The 24,375-nt window shown below is 42.6% G+C and overlaps 4 protein-coding genes across 4 annotated transcripts; 2 read left to right on the top strand and 2 right to left on the bottom strand.

Moving 5' to 3' along the window:
- Positions 1 to 79: 79 nt before the first annotated feature.
- LOC117642863 lies at positions 80 to 24,106 on the bottom strand. Its single transcript, XM_034381464.1, has 8 exons — positions 23,925 to 24,106; positions 23,704 to 23,820; positions 10,699 to 10,926; positions 9,139 to 9,372; positions 8,098 to 8,205; positions 6,496 to 6,636; positions 5,318 to 5,586; positions 80 to 923 (listed from the first exon to the last, which is right to left on the bottom strand). Exons 2-8 carry the CDS (start codon positions 23,818 to 23,820, stop codon positions 695 to 697), a joined length of 1,326 nt encoding a protein of 441 aa, XP_034237355.1. The 5' UTR covers positions 23,925 to 24,106; the 3' UTR covers positions 80 to 694.
- LOC117642862 lies at positions 13,472 to 17,965 on the top strand. The gene is made up of 6 exons (XM_034381463.1): positions 13,472 to 13,606; positions 14,020 to 14,160; positions 14,269 to 14,521; positions 14,629 to 14,767; positions 14,873 to 15,006; positions 15,117 to 17,965. The coding sequence occupies exon 6, from the start codon at positions 15,189 to 15,191 to the stop codon at positions 17,904 to 17,906; it is 2,718 nt and encodes a 905-aa protein (XP_034237354.1). The 5' UTR covers positions 13,472 to 13,606; positions 14,020 to 14,160; positions 14,269 to 14,521; positions 14,629 to 14,767; positions 14,873 to 15,006; positions 15,117 to 15,188; the 3' UTR covers positions 17,907 to 17,965.
- On the bottom strand, positions 18,716 to 20,058 carry LOC117642866. Its single transcript, XM_034381466.1, has 5 exons — positions 19,920 to 20,058; positions 19,587 to 19,713; positions 19,297 to 19,464; positions 19,058 to 19,219; positions 18,716 to 18,982 (listed from the first exon to the last, which is right to left on the bottom strand). The coding sequence occupies exons 3-5, from the start codon at positions 19,457 to 19,459 to the stop codon at positions 18,933 to 18,935; spliced, it is 375 nt and encodes a 124-aa protein (XP_034237357.1). The 5' UTR covers positions 19,460 to 19,464; positions 19,587 to 19,713; positions 19,920 to 20,058; the 3' UTR covers positions 18,716 to 18,932.
- LOC117642865 lies at positions 20,376 to 22,067 on the top strand. The gene is made up of 4 exons (XM_034381465.1): positions 20,376 to 20,538; positions 20,641 to 20,782; positions 20,859 to 21,271; positions 21,368 to 22,067. Exons 1-4 carry the CDS (start codon positions 20,407 to 20,409, stop codon positions 21,932 to 21,934), a joined length of 1,254 nt encoding a protein of 417 aa, XP_034237356.1. The 5' UTR covers positions 20,376 to 20,406; the 3' UTR covers positions 21,935 to 22,067.
- Positions 24,107 to 24,375: the final 269 nt, after the last annotated feature.

Consider the following 24,375-nt stretch of genomic DNA (forward strand, 5'->3'; position numbering starts at 1 on the left):
GCCTACCTTTCTCAGGGGGGCGACGCCCCCCCCCCCCCGGATCCGCGCCTGGTTATCATCTTTTTTTCTTAAGGGCTTAACACAATTTTTTTGGAGCATTACTCGAGTCCTGGCTATGGCATTGCACGTATGCAGCGATATCTTAGTGCATTGGTGGAGTGCGCTATACGTGCTATATTCGTAGCGTTTGGAATCTCCGTGTGTTCTTTGACATGATGGCTTCCAACATTTCATTTGTCGTCCTCCGATTCCCTTCCAGCATAGCTGTGAAAACACAACTCAACGTACTTGCCTTTATTAAGGGATACGAAAAATACGTTCTGCAAACACCTTTCTGTGTATAAAACGCACACTTGTGTACACATGGCACAGACATCACTGTCATTCAAACTGCTATAACTACATATTGTCGACATTTTGCAATGAAAGTACTGCTGCCCACTAAGAAAGTGCAATAAAAAAGTTAAAGCCAAGTTTTTAAAACAAAAGTTGCTTCAAAAGGAGAAATTACAAATTCCACAAAAATTAAGGGGTGGTTCTTGCAAAATTATCATTGAATCATCGCACTCCAGGGTGCGATAAATCGTGGGAATCACAAACTCGGTTATATCGCAAAAAATTGTAGCAAATGTATCTCAAAATGAATGACAGTGATATTGTATGCAAATTACTACAAATAGGTTTTCGAGTGACGTCACACGACAGCCGAAAAATAAACGTGACGAGTTCCGAGTGCAGTTCCAGAGAGTGGTGTGGCATGAGCGGGGTCCTCTGACGGCACGGTCGAGCCGCTACTTCTGCTGCTGCACGTTGAGGACCACTTGAACGTAGCTGAACCACGTCTGGACCACCGTACTGGCGGCCGGCCGGTCCATCTTTCCCATGCCGTAGCCGCCCAGGAGTCCGCCACGGCCTTCCGACGCCTGAGACACCAGAGTGAAACGTTAACCCCTTCTGCACTGGTGAAACAAAGGCGGAACAGTTTTGCCCTTCGGGGTGTAACCGATTGCCACCAATGGAACGGCAGCAATTGGAAAGGGCGAGGATTGGAAAGGGACTAAATGCAAAATTTTAATGTATGAACTACTTTATAAGTTCTTAAGGATTTATACGGTTGTCCCTAAATTAAGTATTTATTCATATAACGGTAACAACGTCCCCCAGGAATCCAAGCAGAGCAAACAAAACCATGGTAGTCCCTTGGAACTAGCACAAATTCCAAGGGGTCCCCTTGAAAATTGGCCACCTTGCGTGAATCCAAGGGACTCCCTTGGAATTCTGTGGTTTTCCAAGGAAGTGCTTGAAATGTGGCCGCAACTCCTAGTGACTTTGATCTTTCATAATTTGAGCAATGGGAGATTGGGATTGTTTGCGTGGAAAAAATTTGATTCCGTTCAGTTGTCAAAGCAAGAAAAACAATAAAAGCTATCGAAACCGTGAAAACTTCTTCTGAAAACAAGCAAGCCGAAACTCCTACACTCTCATGTATGTTCGCGTCCTCAGCACGAAATTCCAAGGGAGTCCCTCGTTATCCAAAGGAGTCCCTTGAAATAAGTTCAAGATTCTAAGGGAGACCCTTGGTTTTAACAACTTCCAAGGGAGTGCCTTGCAATCTTGGTTTCGTTCCAACGTCCTTGGATTTGAGAAAATCCCCTTGAATTCCAAGGGAACGTTTTCACCGTGAGATGGCAATAGTTAACTACACTAAAAGTATATAGCACTTGGGGCGTTCCATGGTAGATTTACACGAGTTTAATCGACCATCTCTGATTTTGCTCATATTTGGCTCAAATGTTGCCCTCATAGGGGGGAACATCCGTGCAAAATCTCAAAGCCGTAGCCCCAGTAGTTTCCGAGATATAGCTGTTCAAAGTTTTTATTTAAGACTTTCCGAAACTTTTATAGAAAAAGTGAAAAATGGGTCCCATTTCCGTAATGTTCACTCTAGAAGGACCAAAATAGTATCAACTACGTAAAATCACGAGAGGAATCCGAATATGCCCCCGGAAAGATCGTAGCTCAACTCCTTCTATCCGAAATCGCAATTTGGAGCTTATTTTTCAGGCACTTTTGAGGATTTGGTGAGGGGTGTTCCCAATCGAAAAATCGACTTATTCAGGGTGCAATCGGTAGGTCTCTGACCCTACTTTTAAGTTCAAGTGCCAAAAGTATGAGGTATGGCCCTCGTTTTCGCTCCACAGCCCGTTGAAAAATAAAAAATCGCCAGTTTGACCCATTTTGGGCCAAAATGGCACATATTTGAGGCTATATTGCAGGAGATCGGCACCAGATACAGAGGTCTGCCAGGGCTCATTTGAAAGGAAATTTCATGCCCTTTTGACATGTGAAATAAAAATCATGGCTATTTGCCTTCTTTTCACGGTACACGCAGATATGTAAAAGTGTGCAAACCTCAAAAGCGACAAAATTCACCAAAATTTGTTTTATGACTGAAATGAAGGTCTTGTGTGCCTCTACCGCACTGAAAACGGGTTTGTTATTCATTTAGAGTGCAGGTACCTTCTGATACGCACCTCAGTGCGAGCATTTTGGTGCCAAGTCTATCGAATGGGGGATTTATTTGAATGGTGCAGCACCGGCCACCTCGTTGATGGAATAATTGTTTCAAGCATGGCAAGGGGACGTCTATTAACAAAGGAACGCAGTATTGGAACCTTGAAGACCCGCGCATTTGACATGTGATTGTCGTTAACACTCCTATTGCAGGAACGTGACATCACGTTGAAACGAACGTGACAAAATATCACGTTCGTTTGAGCAAGGTGTCACGTTTCTTTGAATGTGAACAAGCTGATAATTGGCCAATTAACACCAACACGAATGTGACACAATGCTCAAATGCTCAAACGAGGAATGAGAGTGGACTCGTATGAAAGAGCACCGGCAGCAACAAATACACCAAAAAGTCTCGGAAGACATTTCACGGCAGGCAGACTTATGGCAAGGGAGCGCAGTTTGATTTTGAGAAAAGTAAGTAAAAGTAAAATGTTGGCCTCATAAAACCATCTTGTTTACTCTGCAAACTCAAGTGTGTACATAGTACACTCGACCTGGAGTCAGCATGCATGCATACTCCAACCTGGAGCATACCTGGCATGTACACTCCGGGTTGGCGTGTACTTGCGAAGTTCACTCTGACCTGTAGTGTGCATGCCAGGTATGCTCCAGGTTAGAGTGTGCATGCATGTCGACTGCAGGTGGAGTGTACTATGTACACACTTGAGTTAGTAGAGTAGTAGCACTTCCATCAGTCCTTGGCCCAACCAACCATTTCATGTTAAAGCCTGTTTATTTGGCTTTAAATTTAGCACTAGGTCGAATATGTAGAGTTCATTATTTGCATATAAGAGGCCTTTTAATTCATTTACCTCACTTGGGACAGTTTGGTCCACCTTTCGACGGGACACATTGAACCAATCAGGCCAGCGCCTGGAGTTAATTTTCATACTGAGCCACATAGACGTCGTTACATGGATTAAGATTGGGGGGGTGGGGGTGTCAAAGTAGCACTTTTTGGCAACTTATAAGAGAAAAGTGTTGTTTTATGCTTACCTTTCAGATGTTTATGTAGGGATCATAACAGGGACCCGTTTGTGCCCGGCCCAAGTCGGTATAAGAACATAGCTTGCGTTCGTCGTTTGTTGTATTTGTTGTTGCCGGTGCTCTTCCATTCTAGTTAATGAAAATCAAATTTCCCGTCAAATGCACGGGTCTTCAAGGGTCGAAGACTGCGTTCCTTTGTTAATGGACATCCCCTTGCCATGCTTGAAACAATTATTCCATCAACGAGGTGGCCGAGGCTGTACCATTCAAATCGAGGGGCAAACAACTACGTCAAAATTTGTACACCGTTATTTCAAATTCACGTTATTTCATTGTAATTTCAACGTGATTTCGCTTTATTTCACGTTTTAGCCTTACTTTACCGTTATTCCAGGGTTTCTTCACCGTTATTTCACTATCATTTTACGTTATTTCAAGAAAAAAGAAAACCAAAATTTAAGTTGTTTGCTCCGATTCAAATAAATCCCTCATTCGATAGACTTGGCACCAAAATGCTCGCACTGAGGTGCGTATCAGAAGGTACCTGCACTCTAAATGAATTACAAAACCGTTTTTAGTGCGGTAGAGGCACACAAGACCTTCATTTCAGTCATAAAACAAATTTTGGTGAATTTTGTCGCTTTTATTTAACGTGATATTTTGTCACGTTCGTTTCAACGTGATGTCACGTTCCTGCAATAGGAGTGTTAACGACAATCACATGTCAAATGCGCGGGTCTTCAAGGTTCCAATACTGCGTTCCTTTGTTAATAGACGTCCCCTTGCCATGCTTGAAACAATTATTCCATCAACGAGGTGGCCGGTGCTGCACCATTCAAATAAATCCCCCATTCGATAGACTTGGCACCAAAATGCTCGCACTGAGGTGCGTATCAGAAGGTACCTGCACTCTAAATGAATAACAAACCCGTTTTCAGTGCGGTAGAGGCACACAAGACCTTCATTTCAGTCATAAAACAAATTTTGGTGAATTTTGTCGCTTTTGAGGTTTGCACACTTTTACATGCCTGCGTGTACCGTGAAAAGAAGGCAAATAGCCATGATTTTTATTTCACATGTCGAAAGGGCATGAAATTTCCTTTCAAATGAGCCCTGGCAGACCTCTGTATCTGGTGCCGATCTCCTGCAATATGGCCTCAAATATGTGCCATTTTGGCCCAAAATGGGTCAAACTGGCGATTTTTTATTTTTCAACGGGCTGTGGAGCGAAAACGAGGGCCATACCTCATACTTTTGGCACTTGAACTTAAAAGTAGGGTCAGAGACCTACCGATTGCACCCTGAATAAGTCGATTTTTCGATTGGGAACACCCCTCACCAAATCCTCAAAAGTGCCTGAAAAATAAGCTCCAAATTGCGATTTCGGATAGAAGGAGTTGAGCTACGATCTTTCCGGGGGCATATTCAGATTCCTCTCGTGATTTTACGTAAATGGTACTATTTTGGTCCTTCTAGAGTGAACATTACGGAAATGGGACCCATTTTTCACTTTTTATATAAAAGTTTCGGAAAGTCTTAAATAAAAACTTTGAACAGCTATATCTCGGAAACTACTGGGGCTACGGCTTTGAGATTTTGCACGGATGTTCCCCCCTATGAGGGCAACATTTGAGCCAAATATGAGCAAAATCGGAGATAGTCGATTAAACTCGTGTAAATCTACCATGGAACGCCCCACTTCTACAGTACTTTTATTGTACATAACTACAGCAGAAACATTTAGTGTGCATACCTACGTACAGGAACATGACGGCAGGGTCCGGTAGGGTGTCTTTCAGGCGTTTGGGAAGGTCCCCGCGTGATTACCTGCATCATGCTGATCCTGACTCTTCGCTGCTGTGGGCTCTCGCCGAGCCAGGGCCCGAAAAACGCTCGTTCTCCTATATCGCCCCGCAATGCCCTTTGCCGATCACCGGCCTCGCACAAGGCAGCAAACGATGTCAGAATAAGTGGACAACTGACGAACGCGAAGAGATCAGCATGAAGGCCCTTGGTCACAACCTGCGGCAGCGACATTAAGTTTAAGTCACAGCCAGGGATTCTTAACTTACTTCTATAGGGCATCATAACGTTATCGTAAACGTTAAAGTTACAACCTGTTACCAATAACTTCTATTTAAAAGGTTTAAGTTATTTTTCAAAAGAGGCTATAGCCTCTCTAATTTGTGCTCCTCACTTTTAGCGAACATTGTCTTATCATCATCATCATTATCATCATCATCATCATCATCAAGAACCTATATAGCCCCAATCCGACTGACTCACTCACTGACTCACTCATAGAAGTGTTGGGGTCAAGGAGTGGTCGTAGAGACTTGCGGTTTTTTCCATCCGATTCTAAATATTATGGGAAGATGGGAAAAATCCCAAAAGATAAACATTCCTCAACGTTGCCGAGCAAACCTACTCAATCTTCAAAAAAGGGGACCGACCAACTGAAAATTTTTATTCGCCCTATCGGTAGGTCTGGTCGAGGCATTTTCGAAACTGCCGCAATCGGGTCCCCGTCATCGGCAACGTCCTGCCGGTGATGAGCGAGCACTTCAAAATCGGATTCTCTGCATCGATCTTGCCTACATTCTATGAATCGCGCACTTTTACGAGAAATCCGAATTTGAAAACCGCGTCCTTCTATCTGCAATGGAGAATTTGAAATTTCACGAAAACTGCATGGTTTGAACCCGCACTGTGAAATGAGTTTCTTTTTCGAAATCAGCACGACATGTTTAGTCAAATAACCGTAATCAGTAATAATTTTTTTCTCATTTTTCACTTTTCTGTCCTACTGTCCTTCGTACCAAATTTGTTTTGGCAGTACTCAAGTTATCCTTAATCATTCATGTTTTAGCCAAACCCATTCACAGATGGACTGATTTTTCCTAATAATGAATGGGCAGAGGCAGACCTTACCTCAACGCTAGAAAACAGCGGAAGGCCTACAATTCCCGCGCAGAAGAAGGGCATGAGGTCAGCCAAAATGTAATCCGCTTCAAGCGCCGCTGCAAGCGTATTGCGCTGGAGATTGGCACAGAAAGACAGCGACTTGCCAATCTGGAATGTAAAGCCACGGTTTCATAGTGAGGCTTCGGACTCGTCCCGCCTCGCTCAGCGAGATACTCGACCGAGCGGTTGATGAACCTTATCTGTCTGTGCGCACGCCCGATCCGGCATAGACTTTGCAGGGTCATTAAGTTAGTCCTTGGCTCGCCCCACGCCAAAATTAAGATTTACTTCAATCTGTTCAGTCATGTCGGCATCAAAAATTCAAAGACATGTGTAGTCTTGTGTATCGTCCAAACCAATGAAAGTTATTTTGAGCATGCAGTCTTCGAGGGTTCTGGTTTAAGGTTTCAGGGTTTTCTTGAGGAGAAAAACAGGGTAAAACGTTCTCTTCCTTTTAGGACAACGTATCTTCCGAACCGTTTGAACCGGAGATTTGAGTGAGTGCTCAATGGATTCAGCACGACTTCTTCTGCACGCTGGAGTCGGGGTGGGGATGAACTGACCACGTCAGGGGTGCGGAAAAATCGGACACCATGTTTTTAGATTGGATTTCCTAATTTTGGGGCTAACTAGTACTGATGCGCGTTAGTATAGGGCTTTAATATACAGTACAGAATACTTCAGAATCAGAATGTGACAGTTCAGTCTAAAATAGGAGGTGCGCGCGATTTTTTTCCTGCTCCTCTAGTGTTAGGCTCTTCCCCGCCCTGACTTTAAATAATATGAACAAATTTGTTCGTGGCGATGCATTGAGCTAAATTGAATTAATCTCAATAGAGCATTCTAGTCGTCGCCGATCGAAGAAGAGAGAAGAACAAAACCGGAAGCCGGGACGAAACGGAGCAGGTATCAAACCCGGTTCCAACGAGAAATGTCGACAAATATTTTTATTTCCCGAGTCAAAAAGAGTTTGAAACAAACGAAAGTGCTCTTAAAGGAGATACGCCACAGAAAACTCAGAAACTAGTCCACTCTTAGAAGTGTAGCATGTTATGTTGCCAGGGCCAGTTCCGGCTTTGTTCTTCTTGTTCTTCGATCGGCGACGACTAGAAAACTCTATTAAGCTTGAATTAAATTGTGCTCAGTTTGCATAAATTTATGCATTGTTACTATTACGCACAATATTATGCAAATTTAACGTGTGCACAAAATCATGCAAGTTACACGTAAAAAAATCTACATTAACATCTTGTGTGTACTGCTTGGCGGTCGTAAATTTTATATCCAAGGCCTACATCCACACTTTCAATATTTCTATCCCTATGTGCCCTGGGACAGTTCACATTGGAACAGGTGTAGTCTCTTTGAAAAATTTACCTTCGGTCTAAATACGAGGCAAGTCAGAAGACAGGACGCTACATGCACAATTTAGGCCTGCCCTCACCATTTTTTAGCTCGAAAGCCTTTCGATGTGAAACAGTCCGTTCCAACGTGCCCCACCTTCCCTTAATAGCGGTTAGCACCATGTGTAGGCTGTTATAGTGATTTGTGTCGAGTGTCTGTCCGTACCTTAAGAGCTCTCCCGATACCAGCGTGGCCTTCAGCCAGTGACATGTGAATGGTCACAATGCACGCGAGCAAGAAGTAAGCCGCCATCGCCGGTGGCAGAGCCGCAATCTGGAAGATGAATTGTATCGAACCACAGCCATTAATCAAGACTGAAATGGAATGAAGAAAGTAAATGTTAGTCGTATTTTCCGCATCGAGTGAAGTGGGTGTGTTTTGTGAACTTTAAAGACTTAACGGTTCCTGGTTCTGAAACGTTTTGTTTTTTGTGTTGTGTAAAAGACTTTATGAGAAGGTGTGTGAAGGTCTGAGAGAACATAACTCCAAACATAACTCAATTTAACATTTATGATAGCAACTCGTAAAACACAAGACCTACAGAAATTACTCTACATTCCCTTGGCTTGCTCACCGGTGAATCAAAGTACTCCGTCGTTTACCGAGTGAGATGACGTCTCTTCAATGGGGAGCCAGTTCAAAAGAAAATTGAAACGATACATTATCGATAAATTGCATCCCCTAGATGACTGTTTTACATGGTTGACTACATCCTGTGATGTGTTGCGTACTGATTTCTGGAAAATGGTCCATTATTTGACGCTACAGGCAATTAATCTAAATTTATCCCTTCAAGCCACAGCGAAATTGCCTAGTTGTTTTACTTATTACATTTGAGAAACTGGGCACTCTATTTACGTAGAAATTTCCCATGGTAGGAAGGAAATGGCGCAAGCCTAATACGAAGGTGGTTTTTCTACTTATAACGAAGGTTATTCATTGTACCTAACGTTAAGAAAGATAAAAATATTCGTGTTACGAAGAAATAAATTTCCCATAGTACGAAGGAAATGGCGCAAGCATAATACTAAGGTGGTTTTTCTTCGTATAATGAAGGGTTTTCGTTGTATCTTACAATGAGAAAGCTAAAACGATTCGTGTTATACGAAGGAATATTGCATCGTTCTAGGCTTGCGCCTAATTCACTGTAACATACGAATATCATACGTCAAATTTCATTGTAAGACATTTAGAGTGCGCACCTACCTGAAATAAGAGGCCTAAGTAGAACACCCACGATGTGATGGAGTCTCGAGGATCAAGCTGCATGCGAGACAGGTCTCCGTACTTCCACTGGTGGAACAGCTTACTTAGCGCTCGCTGCCAGTTTGTCGGTCCTCTCGCCGAAAATTCGCCAAGACCACTCATGGACAGTATGGAGAGAAACGTATAGATTTTGACCACTCTCAAGATGAGCTTGCAATGGCGGCGAAAGCGATCCTGCACCAAGATAATAGGAAAGGATGAAGTTAGATTTTGTTCCATTGCCGAAGAATTCCGTGGAGTCCCACAACTCATGTTCGGACGCAGACAAGCTCCCAGTGCGGTTTTCTCGAAGGTCTAAAAATTGCGTAGCAAAAGTTAGAGGGAGGGGCACCTAGTCAAACTGTTCGGTTTGCAGAATAACTGATCATAGGGAGTCAACACATTGTAAGGTAAAATACGGGCGCGAAATGACCTCCTTTTAGGGTATAATCCTAACGACCTTAACATTCCTAATAATCTTAGACAATCTCAACTGCCCGAGCGGATCCAACTTGGATCCAAGACAATCCTAGCTGCATCCAAGACAATCCTAGCTGCATCCAAGACCATCCTAGCTGCCTGTGTCGGTTCGAAACTATCCTAACTGCACATGACGTCAAAAGCGGTCTTATCTTGAATTCCGTGACGCCCACAGAATAAAATAGAGTACTCCAAGGAAGCTCTGACAGAAGAAGAAGAAAAAGAAACGGAAGTAAAAAAATTGCAGTTTCTATAAGAAATATACGCTGCGGACCTCATGCGCAGCGTATATTTCGCATAGAAACTGAAATTTCTTACTTCCGTTTGTGTTCTTCTTCTTCCGGGCCAGAGCTTCCACTGTGGGCAAAAATCACAGTAAATCCTGTCGTGATTAGTACAGCTATCATTGTAGTTCAGAGTACAGGATTTACTGTACTTTTTTACAGAATCTACTGTACTTGGTACGGGATTTGCTGTACACTGAGATTCCAAACGCTATGAGTATAGCACGTATGGTGCAATGCAGCTGAGATATCGCACCACACGTGCAATATGACAGCCATATTGCACCTTACGTGCAATACGTCCCAAAAATGCCCTAAGCTAATGCATAGGAATAAGAAGGCATTGCACTTCATGTGCAATGCTTTTGCATTGCACCAATTGACGCTATACACATAGCGTTTGGATTCTCAGTGTACCACAGGAGTGGAGTACGGAATATCCTGTACCAGGTACAAAATACTGTAGCCAGGCACAGTAAATCCTGTGTTCTGAACTACAGTAAATCTCGTCAAAAAAATTAACGGGATTCACAGTTGTTTTTTCGCACAGTGTCCTTAGAGTACTCTATTACTTGCCGAAGGACTTCGTTATAAAGTTTCATCCTTACGTGGACATGTAGCTGTATCGAGCTAAGGAAACTCACAATTCACAGATGAGGATAGGGTGCCCTTCCGGAGGAGCAGTGCGGACACACACGCAGACAGGGAAACAACCGCACCTGAGGAACGGGCTTCGTCATCGCTCAGCCAGTAATACCTGGATTACGCTGTCTTCAAGCTGCTCCAGGCTGGAGGAAACGTCAGCCATGCGTTGAAAGACTGTTCCCATCAGTTGTCCGCGGTATGTGAATATGATAGTCGATGCGGCGGATGCCCACGTCCCCATAATGAGCCGAAGCCCAAACTGGGCGTTGTGCAAAGACTCCGCCGTCAAGATGTCCGCAAGCGCCGTGATCATGTTGACGAATACCAGGAACAGCATGAACTGTACAAGCAGGTCTATATAGAACCAGCCGAAGCATGTGACCTCACTCTAAAGAACAAGTATACACTTGGTTTTAAATAGTGTACTCGACTAGTACAGACACATCCACGAAAGGTACACATGTTAAAGAATGTACTTGAGTAAATACACTCCCACACTTAAACATTTTTTGCCGCATCTTAGCGACAAACTTATTGCTAATTTTTGTAGCGACTTGATTTGTTTCGGAAAGAAATAGCTTGTCAAAGCATTGTCGTATTGCAACTAAAGGATAATTTCACAACGACAAACTTGTAATAAAATATTAACAGTCCTTCGAAAACAAGTCGTTGACCAACGACAATTATTGTTAGTCAGCGACATCGCAAGTCGCATGTTTGCGATGGGGTCTCTTGTTAACTATATTTTGAATGGTTCTACTTTAAGGGGGCAGGCAAAACACTGAAAATGGCCCTAAACTGACTTGTGGGATTGCTTCCATACGCGTTTTTGTACGTTGTATAAAGTTTTCATGTGTCAAGAGCTTACTAAAAGAAGCATTTTAAGCCCAGAATGGGGTCGATCGGACGTTAGGGAGCGGAGCAGCGACCAATCAAATTTTCGTCAAAAGTCGAACTGGCAGGAGTCCCTCACACGGGCGTGCACAAGGGGGGGGGGGGGGGGGGGGAGGGGGCGATCGCCCCCCGAAGGACCCCAAAAGGTATACTTTTGAGGCAGGTTTTGGCGTCTAACTCCTGGAAGTTAGGCAAAGTTCCTCAAAAAAAGGTTCTACCGCCCCTCCCGAGGAGGCGAGCTGTGCACGCCCCTGGTCCCTCAGTCCGCAAAAATGAAGATATCTCAACCCTGTTTGCGCCAAAATGTAGGTAATTTAAGGGGCTATCGCATGAACTAGAATCGCTGCTCCGCTCCCTGACGTCCGATCGTTGCCATTCTGGGCTTAAAATGCTTCTTTTTGTAAGGTCTTGACACATTAAAACTTTGAACAACGTACAACAGCGCGTATGGAACCAATCGCACAAGTCAGTTTTGGGCCATTTTCAGTGTATTGCCCGCTGAAGTAACCTTCCTGTGATGTAAACAACAGAATAGTTGGCGATTCTAATATTACACTGTTAAAAAAAATCTGAAATTTCAGACCATAGTTGCCAGACCTGGTGGTCTGAAGTACAGTTTCAGACGCGGACGCTGAATTCTCAGAACGGCGGTCTGACATTTTGGAGTTAATGATCTGAAAGGGAAGGTTCAGCTAAGTCGGTCTGAAATTTCGGGAAGCAGGTGTCCAAAAGCCTCGTATCAGCCCAAATGGTCTGAAAATCTTGCCCAACATCATTACATTTGAGAGTACTGGTGTCCGAATCCTCCGCTTCATCCTACATGGTCTGAAAATCTTGCCTTAAATTACGACATTTGAGAGTACTGGTGTCTAAAATCCTCGGCCCAACCTCTACGGTCTGAAAATCTTGCCCTCCATTCTTATACTTAAGAACGCCACCAGGGAGCGTGGGCCCTGGGAACTCGAACGCCTGCAGGATAGGCCACCAGCTCGACCCGCAACACACCGAAGCCGGCCGGGTGGTCTACCCTGCGAAGGCGGGCGGGCGACTTCCCCCGCATACCGTTTTCGCTACGAAATGGCGAGAATATTTTTGTCTGACCACGTTCAAAGCCGCATGGATCGTATTGGCTGGGTTCAAAAGTCTGATCAAATTGTGGCAAGACAAAAGAGACTCGCCATTTTGTGGCGAGAAATTTTTGTGTGATCAAATTTCGGTGAGACTTTCTGGTCGACCAAAACTGGCACGACTTTTTGTCTCGCCTCTGGAGTGGCGAGGAGTCTGACCTTTAGATTTATCGTAAGCGTTCTTGTAAGCAAGTATTTTCTTCTGCCTCAACCATTTCATTTAGAATGTCTCATTCATTCTCCTAGCCTTTCAAACAGCCAGACTCTTCCCGCTCACCCCACCCCTCCCCTCTAATGTGACCCCCTCCCACCGCTCCTCTCCCACTGCCTTCCGACTCCATTCGCCACTCGCATCGACTGGGTGGGTTGCTGTTGCTCTGTCTCACTCGCACACTCACACATACACGAGCACGAGTTGCTCGCCGGGCTCCGGTCCGGCAACGTGTGTCAAGTTTTCGGTGCAGCTTAGTGGCATGATGAGACAGCAATCCAAATGAAGCCAGCCCTCCCGTGCGACCATGTTTCTTTCATTCAATCAGGTAAAGTCATTCATATTCCAACCTTCCTGAGCTGCATGTTTCATCTCATTTGAAACCTCACTTAACCTCACCAATTCAATTCTGTTTCTGACCATTCCAGGCCACCTACCGCTACCATTTCTGTCAGCGAGACTGACGTTCCAGTAGCAACATGGCCAATTTAAACACCACCTACTTTCTGCATCCACAACCATTTAGTCTTCTTTGAGTAAGCAGAGTGCACGTTCTGTCAAAGTACTGACGGAATCAGTCTGCACATTTTTGTAGTGTCACTTCAAACCGCACCTCCTGATATTATTTTTTTCTTCATATTTCAGGCGACCCACTGATTTGTTTTCTACCACACTGCATCAGCTTCTGCTTCTGCCAGACAAAGTGAAGTTCTTGTGGCGACGTAGCCGCTTTGGACTCCATCCTACTTTTGCCAGTTCCACATCCACAAACATCAAGTCTTCTTTGAGTGAGTACAGTGCACGTTCTTTCAAAGGGTGCTCATTCAACCCACTGATCATACGTCACCGATGTCACTTTGACTTTCGAGTACTTTGGCACAACATTACCATGCCATGAAAGTAGCTGTCTGAAATCGGGTTATCTTAGGCGGTACAGTAAGATGTAAACTGGCAGTGAAGCATCACTACAGAGATGTTTCTTTACTGCTGTAAATTGTACTGAGTCGCATGAGGTTACCAGGCTTTACCAGCCTTGGCAAGGCTGGCTCAAAGTGCTCCAAAGTCAAAGCAAACATGATCGAGGATGGGAGATGGTTGTCTGTAGGAGCACTGACAGTACTGACTAGATCAGTCTCTTTATTATTTTTTTATTGCCACTTCAAGCCACACTTCTTTATCAATTTTTTTCTTCCTATTTCAGAGTTTCTACGGACTAGTTTTCTACCATACTACGTTGGCTTCCATTTCTACCAGCCTGAGTGAAGTTCTTGTGGCGTCATGGCTGTTTTGACTCCACCTACTTTTGCCAGTTCCACATCCACCAACATTGAGTCTTCTTTGAGTAAGTACAGTGCATGTTTTGTCTAACTGACTTAATCAGTCTTTTCATATTTATGTAGTGGCATTTCAAGCCTCACTTCTTGATATTGATTTTTTTTCCCAATTTCAGGCTACCTACAGACTAGTCTGTAACAGCGTCAGCTTCCATTTCTGCCAGAGACAGTGAAGTTTCAGTGAAGTCATGGCCAATTTGGACACCACTTACTTTTGCAAATTCTGCAACCACAAAACATCAAGCCTCCTGTCCAAAATTCATCATGCTCATGCTCATCGCCACTTTCAAGTTTCAGTGAAGTCATGGCCAATTTAGTCACCACTTACTTTTGCCAGTTCCACATCCACAAACATCAAGTGTTCTTTGTGTAAGTAGAGTGCACGTTCTGTCAAAGTACTGCCTGAATCAGTGTGCATTTTTTTTTTTGCGTCACTTCATTACTTCATTATATTAATTTTTTTCTTCCTATTCCAGGCTACCTACGGATTAGTTTCCTACTGCATCTGCTTCCAATCCTGTCAGAGAGAGAGAGAGAAAGATTCCAATGGCGTCATGGCTTTTTCACCACCTACTTCAGCAAGCTTTGCTTTCTGCACCCTGTAGTCCTCTTTGAGTAAGTAGAGTGCATATTTTGGCAAAGTACTGAGTGCATCAGTCTTTCTTGTAGTGTCACTTTAAGCCTCTCTTCTTGATATAAATTTTTTTCTTCCTATTTCAGGCTACCTACAGACAAGTTTTCTACCATACTACGTTGGCTTCCATTTCTACCAGCCTGAGTGAAGTTCTTGTGGCGTCATGGCTGTTTTGACTCCACCTACTTTTGCCACTTCCACATCCACAAGTCTTCTTTGAGTAAGTACAGTGCACGTTTTGTCAAAGTACTGTCTGCATCAGTCTTTGCATATTTTTGTATTGTCATTTCAAGTCTCTCTTCTTGATATTAATTTTTTTCCGTATTTCAGGCTACCTACAGACTAGTCTGTAACAGCGTCAGCTTCCATTTCTGCCAGAGACAGTGAAGTTTCAGTGAAGTCATGGCCAATTTGGACACCACTTACTTTTGCAAATTCTGCAACCACAAAACATCAAGCCTCCTGTCCAAAATTCATCATGCTCATGCTCATCGCCACTTGTCAGCTTATTTTCACTGCGGACTTGGTCACTGTGCGTCAACCTTCAAGACCGAAGCTGGATTGAGAATGCACGTTATCAGGAACCACAAGATTTTTGTTTCTCATGCTGTGCGCCCTACTAGTGTGAATATCATCAACCACCTCAATGATGATCTTAAATACCAGTGCCCAATTGTGTCCTGTAGTCAACGGTTCTTCATGTACAAAGAATTTACAAAGCACTTAAAAGATCATCTTAGATCTGGCAAAAGTGTCCCTTGTCCATTTAGTGCTTCCAAAGGCTGTACTAATGTCTCTCAGACATGGAATTCGTTGACTGGCCACCTGTCTAGAAAACATAAGAATGAATGTTGTGAACGCATCCCTGCACGTCCAAGTTTTACTGTTGGGCCCATTGAGCCTCTAGATTCCATTCCTGATGTAGAGACTTTGTTTACTCAAGATGAACTTAACGAGTATTGTGCAACAACTGAAAATAACGTTCAAGGATCACTTAATGAATCTCTTGTTACTGTCGCTCAGTTTTACCAGAAGCTTGAATACAAGCATATGGTTCCAGCTTCTGTGACCCAGGTCATATCAGTAGAAATGAAGACAATGATGATGGATTTGCAGAGATGTATGCTGAGTAGTTTGAATAGTGCATTAGGGAATGAAGGACTCTCAGTGGATTCTATTTCTCGGATTGTTGATTCAGTGAAGGCTGACAGTAATAACATCTTTGAAGTGTGGAGAACTTTAAGGACCACTTACATGAGGAAGAAGTTCTACGAAAATAATTTTTGTTTTGTTGAACCGCTTAAACTCCCTCTTCCAAATGGTTCCACATTCTATTACATTCCCCTAGCTCAAACCATCAAAGCGGCCTTCAGAAACAAATCGTGGTCCTTTGGTGTAAGTTCTTCCTCTCAGCCACATAGTGGACTTTATAAAGATTTCAAAGATGGTTCAGCATTCAAGGAAAACATTTTTTTTCAAGAGAATCCTGATGCATTGCCTCTTATATTATATCAGGATGCATTTCAATGTGTGTGTCCAATAGGTCCTGCTAAAAATTTAAAGCATAAAATATTAGGTATTTATCTGGCATTTGGCAATTTGCCACCAGAAGTAAGATTTAAGAAAGGCTCTATTCAACTAGTGGCCTTATGTAGTGAAAGTGACTTTGATCATGAGGCAATATATGGTAGAATCGTGCAAGACTTGCTTGATTTACAAACTGATGGCATTGATATTCCTGGTGTGGGCTTTGTCAAAGCAGGACTGGCTTTTATTTCTGGTGATAACTTGGGTTCACATTGCCTGGCAGGGATGCTCACCAACTTCAGCCGTGCCCATTACTTCTGTCGTTATTGTTTGCTCACAAGGAAAGTATTTAACAAGCCAGGTGGTGAAGTGCACAAATTTAAGAAGAGAACTGTTGAATCTTATAATCATGCTCTTCATAAACTGAAGTCACTCCCTAAAGCTAAGAGAATTAAGTCAGGGTACCATGGTATCCGTTTTGACTCTGAATTCAACAAGGTTCGTGGGTTTCATGTAATGAATGGATTACCCGCCTGCTCGGGCCATGACTGGGCTGAAGGAATAATCTGCCATGATTTGAAATTGTATATTAAGTACTTTATCTCTAAAGGATGGTTCACCCTTGAGCAGCTCAATCAAATGATTGAAAAATTTCCGTACTGCCCAGAAGATAGGAAAGATCGACCAGTGATCATCAAGAAACTGCAGAAAAACAGAATTGCAGGTGGTGCTTGGCAAGTGTGGAATACCTTACGATTGTTTCCATTAATTGTGCATGGTTATGTGAAGAATGTGAATGATCCAGTGTGGCAGTTGCTGTTACAGTTGAGGGATTTATCCGAATTTGTATTTGCTCCTGAAATTCATGAGTCGTACTTGGCATGGTTTCAATGTACTATCTATGAGTACCTTGCCACTAGGCGCAAGCTTTTTCCTAATGTGCCCTTGAGAGCGAAGCACCACTTTGCGACTCATGCTGCTGAACAGATACTCTTGTTTGGCCCAAGTACAAAAGTTTGGACATTACGCTTTGAAACAAAACATAGCTTTTTTAACAAGAGTTGGAGATCTGCTAATAATAGCATCAATTTTTTAAAAACACTCTCCTATAAACATGAGTTTTTCCAGAGTTGGCTTCGAAGTGGTGGAGGATTTGAATGTGATTTTGGCAGTGGGGCAAGAACCCCTTTAAAGCTGGGACTGTATCCTCAAAATGTCAAAGATGTCCTTAAATCTTCTAATGTGAGAAATGTGGATGTATGTGAACATGTAACGCTGAAGGGAACTTCGTATAAGAAGGGTAATATTGTCATTCTAGGCACAACTTCTCCTATTGGTGATGCTTTCAATGTGGGCATCATTCATTTAATTCTCATTGACTCTCTTGATTTGGTTACATTTTTTGTGAAGAAAGCTCAACTTGTCTTCAAGTACCAAGTAGGGATGTTCAAAGTCAGTGTGACATCAAATGAATACCAGTGTGTTCGTTCCAAAGATTTGCTCTGCTACTACCCCCTCTCTCCTTATGTGAAAGACACTGAGACATTTGTTGCATTGCGACATGCTGTTGTAAATACCCCTGTTGAGTTGTAAATGAATTGAATGTGTGTAGGTTTTATATAGTTTTAATGTGTTTTGTATTTATATTTTCAATCTGGACATACTGTGGAAACACTTTCAACAAATTGACGTTTAAAAAGATTATTTGTACTACACTCATTAATGTGTATTTGACTAGACTTTCCAAAGCTAATAATTGTTTTAATTTGACATAATGCTGTGATAATATTCTGAGGATTAAAAGTATGAACACCAATTTGTTTATGATTTATTCATTGTGTGAACAGAGAGGCCTGGATCCCCATTAAAACATGTAAGCACTCTGATTTGAGAAGTTGAAACAGGGAGCGTCAGGATACGATGCCTGAGTCCCAGACAGAACCATCAACTTATCATCTTTGACACTTGTTTTGAATTAACAGACCTGCTGGCAGCCTGCTGGAAATTAGATGATCATTTAAAAACAATATAAAAAGAAAAGAAAGGAAGGTGATTCTCACCATGCCTTTTGATGCAACGATATTCAATACAAAGAATTTCTGGATGGGAGGTGAGGAGCTATTTGTCTGCCTGTCAAGCTTCTCATTGCCCACTCGCCTTTGCAGCAGTGTGTGAAGTTTTTGAGGAGTCTGTCTGTGTCTGATGACTACGGCTGCTTTCTGATTCAGAGAAATTTTTATTTCTAGTGCTGCAGTCACTGAGCTACAAGCCACAAAGATTGGTTCAACCTTCAGTGACTAAATAACACCAATACAAACTTTGAAAAAAATACCCTTTATTCAAAACAATCCTCTAGGAGAAATAAGATCATGAGATGGCAAACTTAAAGAAAAAGGTAGGTTTTGGTGAGATATTTAAATTAATTTACATCAAAAAGTTTTTATTTCCACTCATGTGTCAATAAGTCAAGGCTCACACAGCTTTAAAAATAGGAGATCACACTATCACAATGAGACATTACATCTAGGCAAATTAAGTAAAACAGCCACGTTAACATACAATATACAAAACAAATTTAAAATAGAATAATAGTTATGTAATTAAAATACTCGAATAATGTCAAATCTGTCTTCTCTTCTTGGCTGCTGGTTGATAGTCTGAGTATGAATCTAGAATAAAGAACAGAATGAAATCAATTGTTATGGAGTTGGTGCAGCTCAAATAATGAAATTTGAAGCACTTACCAGATTCTGAGCTGAAACTGGTGTTGAGCAATTCACTTTGGGCCAAGTCATGTCCGTAAAATTCTACCTTCAGCTCCTCGTTCGGATTGCTATCACCATTGTGCCATTTAATTAGTCTACGATAGTAATCTTTCGCATTAGATACAGCATCCTCTCTGCATTCTGAAATCAGAAAAGATAAGCAAGACAGACACAAGCACAAATTGAATGTACAATTATAGGCCAGTTATGAAACTTACCACCCCATCCTAAAATAATGACAGGTTCAGTATCGATTTCCACAAGATCTCCTGATTCGTGCCAGCGGCCCTTTGAATCGTAATCAGGGATGTGAGTCACTGACCCTCCGTTCAAAAATAAACCTACGAGATGAATGTTCTCAAGAAAAAGGTCGGGCGACATGCTTGCTATAAATAAAATGGGATTGATAAGTACAGAGACGACATGTCATGTTGCTACATCACGCGGAAACGGAGGATAATTCCCAAGCAAGACAACCATTTACAATGATGACCGCTAATTACATTACCTGCTACGATGTTACTTGCGGACGAATTGCTCCTTTTTCTTGAAGCGTTCACGGGTTCACGCGTCTACTGCTGACAGCTGCTGTGCAGCGAAGCGACCATCGGCGACCATCTTCGTTTTCTGCAAGGCTGAAAACATCCACATTTAACAACTGCAGTTTAATCCTCCATTATGTCACTCAATATCACTCAATATTAGGTAAACTTGGCCTCAGTTATATTTTATAATAAACCAAAAATTTAAAAAAAAACACTCCGACTAAAAATTTCCTTTATCGAAACGTATGATTGTAACTTTGACCGTGTTTTTGACCGAAAGCTGAGTGTTGGCCCACCTGTTGCGACCCGTTGCGACGTAGTACGGTACTGGAGCAGATCCTCTTGACATAAAATGGGGCTGAAAATTGGATTTTCCTCATTGTGCGGTGATTCTGACCGTGGTTTGTGTGACTCAAGCTTACATACAGCTGTTTTATTGATTCGTCCAGTTTGGTGAGTAGTCGTTTCCTCCCGCCGGCCCTCTTACTGACTCCAGTTTACTTCTTGTTGAGGTTAGGTCGTGTTGTTGTCTTTGGCCTGTTTGGTCGTGAACAGCGTGAAATTGAAGTGCTCCAAACTACCTGTAGTGAATCATTCAAAAGGGAGGATATTATTTTTTGGGTCGTAACATTTGTCTCTGAACGGAAACTCCATATCTTCAGTGCGCTGTGCTTGCCCGCTGCCTGCCTCAGCCGTCTCGTGTCTACCTCGGTCTAGTGTGCATTTGAACCTCACTCTGGCGTCTCCTTGGTGTTAATTTCATATCTCTCTGCTTTTCAGGCCATGCCTTTGTTCAAAGTGGCTGTGGTGCCCAACAGGAGTAGGAAGATTACCTGTTGTGCTGGATCTATCAGGGAGCTGATTGAGAAGTCCCTGTCTGCACTCTCTGCTGCTGTAGATGCTGATTCTTATGAAGTAAGTGACTGTTTTCCTCTGGTTTGTCTGCGGTAGTGCGAGTGGTGGCTTGAGCTTCCTTAGAGTGAGTTCAAATACATTAATTTTGATCATCTGTTGCAGGCCTATGATGATTCTGATTGCTTGATAGCAGATGACGAATGCTTGATTGCTTTGGCAGAGGACAGGCGGGCGGCAAGAAGTGGGCTGCAGGAGGTCACCTTGGTTCCTCATGGTCAGGCATGGCCTGGTTCTGGCTCCTCAGGTAAGGTTTGTGTAACATTATATGCTGCCTTACGTGGCTCGTTTCTAGCTTTGGTAACTTTATCTTTGTTGTGCAGGTCCTGATAAAGATGTTAACCGACCAGCTTCATCATCGGTTCCTACCATTACCGTCTCTTCTGAGGATGTTGCTTTATTGAGGAAAGCTGTCGAATCCCCTCCTCATCTTAGAACTAGAGCTTTGCTTAGAGCCAAACGCAAAGTAGTGCAACACCTAGTGGACAAGTTAAAGGCTTCTCCTCCTGCACCTGGTGACATTCGCAAGATTTGTGAACGAGTTAAAGTTGCATGCCCCAATGCCTTTGTCTTGGCGATTAGAGAGAACGAGGTGGGAGACTCATTCTTGCCATTCGTCAAGAGTGTCTACAATTCATTGGGGTACGCACTTTGTTGCGATGGATCCAAGGCTAGAAGAAGGAGACGCAGAGCTCAGACAGATGAGGAAGATGCGGATGACCCTGCCTTGCAAACTGTAAGCATATTTTTGTCTTGTCTTTCTGACCATTTCAACTTGTGTGTTGTCTTAATCTGAAAGTTCAATTTGTAATGATTGTTTGTTTGTTTTTAGGTGGTTCTCCATTGCACTGACAGCAACGGATGTGCAGAGGGTATGTGGGGGCCCTCTTTTTCACCGGAAGAGAAGGAACAGTTTGCAAGCATTCAACAGAGCCTTTTGACTGATTACTCAGCTGCACAGTTTGGACCCTTGGACTCAGGTGTTGTCGATTTAGTGAAAGAGTGCTTCCCTCTGACACGTTCCGATATCAATGACGCTAGAACAGCCGCTGATTGGAAGAAAGTGTTCACATCCTGGCCGGTACTGCAGCATTATGAACCTTTCTTAGCCCATGCTAACTTGTTGATGGGCAAAGTCTGTGAAGAAGTGTGGGCTGACAGTTTTGCTGACCCTCTGCCTTTAGTCAAATTCATGACTGACTACTGCTCTCCTGTGGATGGAAAGCCGTGTGCAACAGAACGGCTCACCTCCATGAATCTTTTCTTGAAGAAAAGTGCTGAGGCAGTTGAGCAGAGGGAGAATAATGGTCCTATGAAAGATGTAGCTTTTCCTTTCTTGGTTTACTACTTCAGGGAGAAAATGGATCTTCTCTTCCTCCTTGTTGATGTAAGAACTTGACCAGCACTTTACTTAAGGTGATATGTTTTTAAGTTTGTGCTAACTGTTTCTTCTCAATTCTGTTTAGGCTCACGCAACTATTGTGGAAGTGAAGGAGAAAGTGGAGGCAGTCACGCAGAGCCCAGTTCTTGTGGTTAAAGGTAAGTTACATTTATCTCGCAATTCTTCCAAGCGAGGAAGTTGATTTAATTTATGTCCAATTCTAATCCCAATTTTCTTTCCAGGGTTGTCTATATTTGATCCGAATGCTCATTTTCTAGTGGTGGTTAGAGCTCAATTTGTTATCCAAACGCCAAGTTTTTTGGAGGGTATGCTAACTCTCTTACTAAGCTATTTCGTACTGAACATAGAGTTTCCTAAGGGACTCTTCCGAACACTGGAGTTTATGCAAAGGTAAGTTCCCATCCTACTTCTGTTGGATTTTTTTAAATTTCTCCATTTGAGATCACTGTTAACCAATGTGCTTTGTGTGTGCAGGTATTTCTTACTGGTGAATCCCACAGTGCAGATTCGCAAGGAGGGCCGAGTCAGGACTAAGGTGAACAGCTCTGTGGCGACCCTTGCCAACAAATTGGCTGCATTTGAGGCAGCGCAGAGTCGCTGGATTGTTTAGTGCCTATAAATTGTCCAGTTCTAATTTGTCTAATTGTCTAGTAGTCTGTTCATGAAGTGTTAATTTTCTTGTCTAAGGTCTCTAGTTTATGAATTGTCAAGTGATGAATTAATTTCGTTCTATAAATTTTTACTGAAATGTAGACCTTTTTTTTTATTTATCCTGAAGTACCGTCATATTTTCAGTACCATCTTCTTCCTTAATTTGAGATTTGCAAGGTCTCAATTATTACTCCTGTAGACAGATATTTAGGAAACGTAAAACTGCACTTTAAGAACCTTCCTTTCTTATCTGGAGACCTTCGTGCTCCTAACATTGAGACTGAAGCATTGAATGTTTAGACTTGTCACATCTGGGTATCTGGAGTACCAACTCTCAGAAGTTAGACAACACTGCTCTGAATTTTGAGACCACCACACTGGTATGAGATTTAAGAGAACAGATGTCTTATATTTTAGACCAACAAGATCATATCTTTCAGACCACTCAGGTTTAATATTTCAGACTACCAGCTTCTACATTCTCAGACCATCACTTTCCAAGTTTTCAGACCCTTGAACTGGTCTGAAATTTCAGAATCGCTTACTGTTAATTGACTTCAGTCAAATTTAGTCTGAAATTTCAGATTTTTTTTTTAACAGTGTAATCTTAATTTATTTTAATTGAGCAGATAATGGCAAAAGATGTTTGCACACAAATTATATCCTTTATGCTGATAACAAGAATTTTGTTCTTCTTCGACAAATTGCCGCGTTCTATATTCAACGCCTTTTCTTGCTTTGGTTCATGCTTAAATTCTATGTTATGGAACGACTACAATTTTACTCATCTCATTGTTTCTGTCAGACCATTTCTTAACACTGCACCCAATTAATTTTTGTACATTGTTACTTGGTACTTCGTACAATAATTGTTGAACAAAAAATGCTAGGAATTTTTGTAGGCCTGTTTTTCTTTTTCTGGCAGTAAGTGTACTTAAAGTATAGAGCACAATAAAGCCTACACTGAAAAATTAAGTTATTTCTCTGTACTCGATTTAGTTCCTTGTGTGTGTATTAAATACTCACGTTAGTGCTCAACATGTCAATTCAGTGCACGCACACTATGGTGCTCAATTAAAGTACTCACTAAAGTTTTCAGTGCACTTGCAAATTACCTTGCTGTTGCGCACTGAGACGTTTATTCGGCGCCACAACGTTTTGGCTTGACGGTCTCCGGTTTCTCTCTTGAAGTAGGCCAACAAATCGGACAGCTTGCCGCTAGCTTCGTTCATCTACCCAGTTATCATCCAACATAAAAGAAACTTGGGCTTGAAACTGCCTGGTTTGACGACAAACCAAGTGTAATAAACATAAATATTTACGAATTATGACTTACTTTTCTGGAAGTTCCTGACGGGCGGTAAATAATGGGTTGTGGCTAGCAGAATTTTTTAATAAACGGATGGGGACCCCTCTGACGAAGCACAAGTAGCCATGGTGTTTCTCGTGCGGCACAAATTATAAGCATCTGTAGAACTGTCCGTCGAAATGCTCAACTTTCCTCGTCTAGGACGTCCTTGCTTCGGTGTTCGTTATGTACACGCTTCATCTACTTCCCCCACCGACCCAAAACTAGGTCTGATGCTCAGGTAAACCAGGGATACATATTTGATGTAGTAATTGGCTGAGTGCGTGGACACGTGGAGTGAAGAGGCAGAAGCAATTTCGTATCCCGTCTTAGAGGTAATGGCCACAACCCACAGAGACCGGCCCTGTTCGGCGTAACGTTTTACTCTTATTCCAGGAACGAGCACGTCATGACATCACGTTGAATCGAATGTGACAAA

This window comes from Thrips palmi, unplaced genomic scaffold, assembly GCF_012932325.1.
Source record: "Thrips palmi isolate BJ-2018 unplaced genomic scaffold, TpBJ-2018v1 HiC_scaffold_16, whole genome shotgun sequence".
In the NCBI taxonomy this organism is placed as follows: Eukaryota; Metazoa; Arthropoda; class Insecta; order Thysanoptera; family Thripidae; genus Thrips; species Thrips palmi.

Coding starts and splice junctions, on each gene's coding strand:
- LOC117642862 (XM_034381463.1), top strand. CDS start 15,189: ATGGCCAATTTGGACACCACTTACTTTTGCAAATTCTGCAACCACAAA.
- LOC117642866 (XM_034381466.1), bottom strand. CDS start 19,459: ATGTCGCCCGACCTTTTTCTTGAGAACATTCATCTCGTAGGTTTATTT. Junction 19,220..19,296: donor CATTATTTTAGGATGGGGTG/GTAAGTTTCATA, acceptor TTCTGATTTCAG/AATGCAGAGAGGATGCTGTA. Junction 18,983..19,057: donor CAGTTTCAGCTCAGAATCTG/GTAAGTGCTTCA, acceptor TCTTTATTCTAG/ATTCATACTCAGACTATCAA.
- LOC117642865 (XM_034381465.1), top strand. CDS start 20,407: ATGCCTTTGTTCAAAGTGGCTGTGGTGCCCAACAGGAGTAGGAAGATT. Junction 20,539..20,640: donor TAGATGCTGATTCTTATGAA/GTAAGTGACTGT, acceptor CATCTGTTGCAG/GCCTATGATGATTCTGATTG. Junction 21,272..21,367: donor ATGACCCTGCCTTGCAAACT/GTAAGCATATTT, acceptor GTTTGTTTTTAG/GTGGTTCTCCATTGCACTGA.
- LOC117642863 (XM_034381464.1), bottom strand. CDS start 23,820: ATGAACGAAGCTAGCGGCAAGCTGTCCGATTTGTTGGCCTACTTCAAG. Junction 8,206..9,138: donor ACTTAGGCCTCTTATTTCAG/GTAGGTGCGCAC, acceptor TTCATCTTCCAG/ATTGCGGCTCTGCCACCGGC. Junction 924..5,317: donor CGTCATGTTCCTGTACGTAG/GTATGCACACTA, acceptor CTGGTGTCTCAG/GCGTCGGAAGGCCGTGGCGG.